A 5,000-nucleotide genomic window follows, 5' to 3' on the forward strand; every position below is an offset into this window, starting at 1 on the left:
ACGTGCGTGCGTGCGTGTGTGTGTGTGTGTGTGGTCACATTTTGGTGTGTGTATGTAACATAGATATAATGTTTTATGTTATCAAAAGCGTTTTTGTAAAGCACCTAGAGCAGATTTCTGGATAGTGTGCTATATAAGTATCCATTATTATTATTATTATTATTATTATTAAGATCTACTCGGTTCTATCAAGGTTAAGACGCTTATCTGCCAATACAGTGTTTGTGAGGATCTACTAGGCTCTATATCATGGTTAAGACGCTTATCTGCCAATACAGTATCAGTGAACATCTACTCGGTTCGTCGAATCCTGGTCCCGGTCTTCTCGTCCTTTCTCTTCCCACGTTTGACTGCAAAATCAAACTGATCATCTAGTCACACGGATGAGACGCTGATTAATCGAACCGAGCTCCCGTGTGTGTTGCCAGCACACATTTGGCGCACACACTGAAATAAACATATCATGACAACTTAGAAGTAAGTAATCCACATGGTTTTACACAGCTTACACAAGAATACACACACACACACACACACACACACACACACACACACACACACACACACTCAACTCTACTACCCTCGTGAAATGAAAATTCGTTCCGTTTCGTTTCGAAGCGCGTTTGGATTATGCTGCCAGTAAGGCATCTGCTAAGCAGATGGGAAGCAGCGTATAATTATGGATCTGTCTGAACTTAGTGACACTTCCTTGAGGAGAAAAAAGAAACAAAACAAAACAAAACAAAACAAAAATAAATAAACAAATAAATAAAAGCCCCAACTGAAACCCCACCTGGATCGACTTGTAGAAGTTGTAGCCGCCGTCCGGGGAGGTCTTCCGATAGACGGCCATGTCCAGGATCATGGTGCAGTCCACCTTGTTCCCGCACACCTCCTCCCGGTCGATCCTCTCCTTGGTCCGCACCACCCCGGTCTCGTTGTCGATGGAGAAGTAGCGGGCCTTGTCGTTGCCTCTGCCGAACAGCTCGAACTTGAGGCCCTGGAAGTCCTGGCTGCTGTCGGTATTGAAGAGGCCCGTGTCCAGGGCCGTGTTGCCCACGAAGATGCCCTCATCCTGCTCCTCCGTGATGTTGTACGTCACCCGGAAGAAGTTGTCGTCCTGGCCCTGTCCCGTTGGCACCATCATCGCCAACACCAACACCAACACTAACACTGGCAGCTGATGTAGAAGTGGAGCCAACGTCAGCAGAAGGTTGACGAGGGCGTTGTGTTTGGACTTCTTCTTCTTAGTCATCATCATCGTCATCATCGCCGTCGTCGTCGTCGTTGTCGTCGTCGTCGTCGCCATTATCGTCGTCGACTTCTTACTCGTCATCATCATGGCATAGTTTTTTTGTTTTTTTTTTGTGTGTGTGTGTGTGAAGGAATTGAAACAAATCGTGTGTCTTGACACGGAATCGGAACAAACTGACTGGTGGTGGCGATGGTTAACACTCGGAGAATTCACCGTTGTGTAATAGGTTTATCACTTTTATATGAGTTGTTTTTGATTATCCGTTTCACTAGAAACGAATCATCCCCCACATGTATCTATTCGCAATCTTGTCTTGTAAAAAACAAAAAAACAAAACAAAAACAAAACAAAAAAAACCCCTAAAAAACCCAAAGCAACAAAACAATGCCTCGTGTGAAGTTTTTCTATTTTTATTTTTATTTTTTTGTTTATTTATTTATTTATTTTTTAAAGAAAAGAAAAATGATTACACCCCTCAAAAACCAATCCTACGATATTCTGAGATCAGAGAGCCAGAAAAAAAAAAAAATCTCAAAGACAGCATCTAACACGCAGGGGTTCTTGTTTTGAAGCGTAGGTAAGCGGATTTCGCTCTCGTTTCCTTGCCCTGGCTTATTCCGGATCAAGCTTTTAAGACTTTGCTCAACTAAGCTTTGGCGCTGGGGTGATGACGATCTCCATCTTTATCTAGATGCATCAGCAACAGCAGCAGCTGAAGGAAAAAGTCAGATCTTGAGGGAAAGAGTGAAAGGAGGTGTGGGTGGGAGGGAGGGGGGAGGAGGTGTTGGGGCTGGGAGGGGAGGGTGGGGGGGGGGGGGGTTAGGAAAGTTGAAAGGCAGCGTTCTCTTCTCGTCTCTCCTCTCCTCAGGCTGCAAGAAGCCCTGCAACAGAAAGAAGGAAACATACGTCAGGTCTCTGTCTGTCTGTCTCTCTGTCTCTCTGTCTCTGTCTCTGTCTGTCTGTCTGTCTCTGTGTTCCTCTGTCTCAGATCACCCTCCTTTCCCTTACAAACCTCACACACACAAACGCTCTCTCTCTCTCTCTCTCTCTCTCTCTCTCTCTCTCTCTCTCTCTCTCTCTGTGTGTGTGTGTGTGTGTGTGTAGTGTGTGTGTGTGTGTGTGTGTGTGTGTGTGTGTGTGTGTGTGTGTCTAAGTGTGTGTTGCGAGTCTTTGATGCCTGACGCCAACGTTTACAGCAAACAACCGTGTCATGAGCGGCATGCGCGCTCTTGTTCCTGGTTAATTCACGTTCTTATCACGCTTAGCCTTAAGCAGGACACAGCCAACGAACCCCATCGGGCAGGCATGTGGATGGGAGAAAAAGCGGTGGCGTAGGGTTGATGTGTTATGGGCCCGCTTAATCGCAGGACTACGCACTCTACTTCTATGGAGGCGCCTTGGCAATAAGAATCGGTTAACGTATTGACCCCCCGAAAACGGAGTATGGCTGCCTACATGGCAGGGTAAAAAACGGTCATACACGTAAAAGCCCACTCGTGTGCATACGAGTGAACGTGGGAGTTGCAGCCCACGAACGAAGAAGAAGAAGAAGAAGAAGAAGAAGAAGAAGAAGAAGAAGAAGAAGAAGAAGAAGAAGAAGGAGGAGGAGGAGGAGGAGGAGGAGGAGGAGGTTAACGCATTGGAGTATACTTTAACATGCTCCATTGTCTACCAGTGATCAGGGTTCCAGGTTCCGTTTCGGCATGGTGTTTGTTGTGTCCTTCGAAAAAGCTTTTTTTTTTCTCCGGATGCTAATGGGTACTTGACTTCAGTTGTTGGGACGGGGGGTGAGGGTGTCTGTCTGTGTACCTGTCTCTCTCTCTCTCCCTCCTCTCTCCCTATCCTTCTCTCACTCATTTTTTTTCTTCCTCTCAGCCTCTATCTCTGTCTGTCTCTCTGTCTTTCAGTCTCTGTCCCTGTCTTTGTCTGTCTGTCTTTCTCCCTCTCACTCGCTATGGAGTACGAATGTTGTGTAGAATCGCACTATATTATCAAACACTGTAATATATTATCTATAAATACTATTTTTGGTTGTCCGACGACGACGACGACGACGTCTGTGAGCTTTTCAGTCTCGGTGGGTGTGAACGCGCATATTATTATTATAGTTATGGAATCCCATTTTGGAATCTGCTTGGGCGTCCGCAGTGAGGGCAGGGCAAATGCTCTTTGGGCATTTCATTTTTATTGTAATTCTATATACCAGGTTATACAACAGAACAGAATAAAATGGAATGGAATGGACCAACAGAATACAATACAATACAATACAACAGAACAGAATACAATAGAACGGGATAGAACAGAACAGAATATAATGAAATGGAATAGAACAGAACGTAATAGAACAGAACAGAAGATAATAGAACAGAACAGAATAGAATTGATTAGAATGGAATGGAATGGGATAGAATGAAACAGAACAGATCGATGAGAATAGAAGAGATGAGAACATAGAACAGAACAGAACAGAATAAAATAGAATAGAACAGAATCTTGAGCCTTCGTCTCCCCCCCCCCCCCCTTTTTTTTTTGTTTGTTTGTTTGTTTGTTTTGTTTTGTTTTGTTTTGTTTTGTTTCCTTGCCAACAGAAACTACAGTCTGAAGCTATCTATCCTTAGCCAGTAAACCTAATTATTTATTTCCCCAGTACGCAGACTCAGCCGGCCAGCCATTGCCTTATTGCCCAGTCTCCAGTGCCCGTGCTGCGTAAATCTGTCGGGTTCATCTGCACACGTACAGAATGCGTCAAGCCCTTAGGGGATAACATTCTGTCTGACTCTTCTGTCTTTGGGTCAACGAAGTAAGGAAAGAGAGAGAGAGAGAGAGACAGAGACAGAAAGATAGATAGATAGAGAGAGAGAGAGAGAGAGAGAGAGAGAGAGAGAGAGCGGGGGTGGGGGTGGGGGTGGGTGGAGTAAGAGGGAACAGTGAGTGAGTGAGTTTTGACAGTTTCAGGATTTGTTGGTGGTATTTTTTGATTGTGTGTTATTTACGATTGTGTGTTATGACTTGTGTGTGTGTGTGTGTGTGTGTGTGTGTGTGTGTGTGTGTGTGTGTGTGTGTGTGTGTGTGTGTGTGCGTGCGCGTGTGCTTGTGTGTATTGTGGGTTGGGGTAGGGTTGGGGTGGAGGGGGAGGAGGGGGGTGGATGAATAGGTTTCAATGATGTTTGTTATCTTGTGTTCAGTTTTTCCTTTTTTGATATTTACATATGTGTTCTATTTGTAAACACCTAGGGCTTATTTTTAGAGATTAGGCGTAAATGCTAATGCTAATGCTAGTGCTAATAATAATAATGATGATAATAATAACAACAACAACAATAAAGGAAGAGAAGGGATGAGGGAGAGGCAGGGAAGAAAGGGAAATATGGAGTGGGGGAGAGAGAGAGATAGACAGACAGATAGAGAGAGAGAGAGACAGAGAGAGAGACAGAGACAGAGAGAGAGAGACAGAGGGGGGGAGGAAGGGAAGCGAGAGTGAAAGACAGAGGAGGGAGAGAAAAAGAGAGAGAGAATAGAGAGAGGGAGAGAGAGGGATAAGAGGGATAGTGAGTGACAGAGATAGAGAGAGATATATAGAGAGACAGATAGAGAGAATGAAGAAAGAGAGAGAAAAGAGAGATGAGAGAGATAGAGAGAGAGAGGGGGGGGGGTAGTGAGAAGATAGAGAGGGAGAAGGACTGACACTATTTTACTGCCATTGACAATACTATACTTTTAGCAAGGGGGACAATCGCCTTGT

General features: G+C 44.8%; 1 protein-coding gene and 1 long non-coding RNA gene across 2 annotated transcripts in view; both read right to left on the minus strand.

The window, feature by feature from the left end:
- The window catches only part of LOC143284306 (protocadherin-16-like), a 129,062-nt gene extending 127,701 nt beyond the window's left edge, over window positions 1-1,361 (minus strand). Inside the window, exon 1 of the mRNA XM_076591008.1 lies at window positions 794-1,361. Within this exon, the coding sequence (XP_076447123.1) occupies window positions 794-1,342 (549 nt within the window). The 5' untranslated portion in view covers window positions 1,343-1,361. The remainder of the gene's footprint in view (window positions 1-793) is intronic.
- A 340-nt stretch (window positions 1,362-1,701) lies between these two features.
- Window positions 1,702-5,000, minus strand: part of LOC143284137 (uncharacterized) — an 86,706-nt gene continuing 83,407 nt past the window's right edge. Inside the window, exon 3 of the long non-coding RNA XR_013055496.1 lies at window positions 1,702-2,136. This is a non-coding gene — a long non-coding RNA (uncharacterized LOC143284137). The remainder of the gene's footprint in view (window positions 2,137-5,000) is intronic.

This window comes from Babylonia areolata, chromosome 7 (assembly GCF_041734735.1).
Source record: "Babylonia areolata isolate BAREFJ2019XMU chromosome 7, ASM4173473v1, whole genome shotgun sequence".
NCBI lineage: Eukaryota > Metazoa > Mollusca > Gastropoda > Neogastropoda > Buccinidae > Babylonia > Babylonia areolata.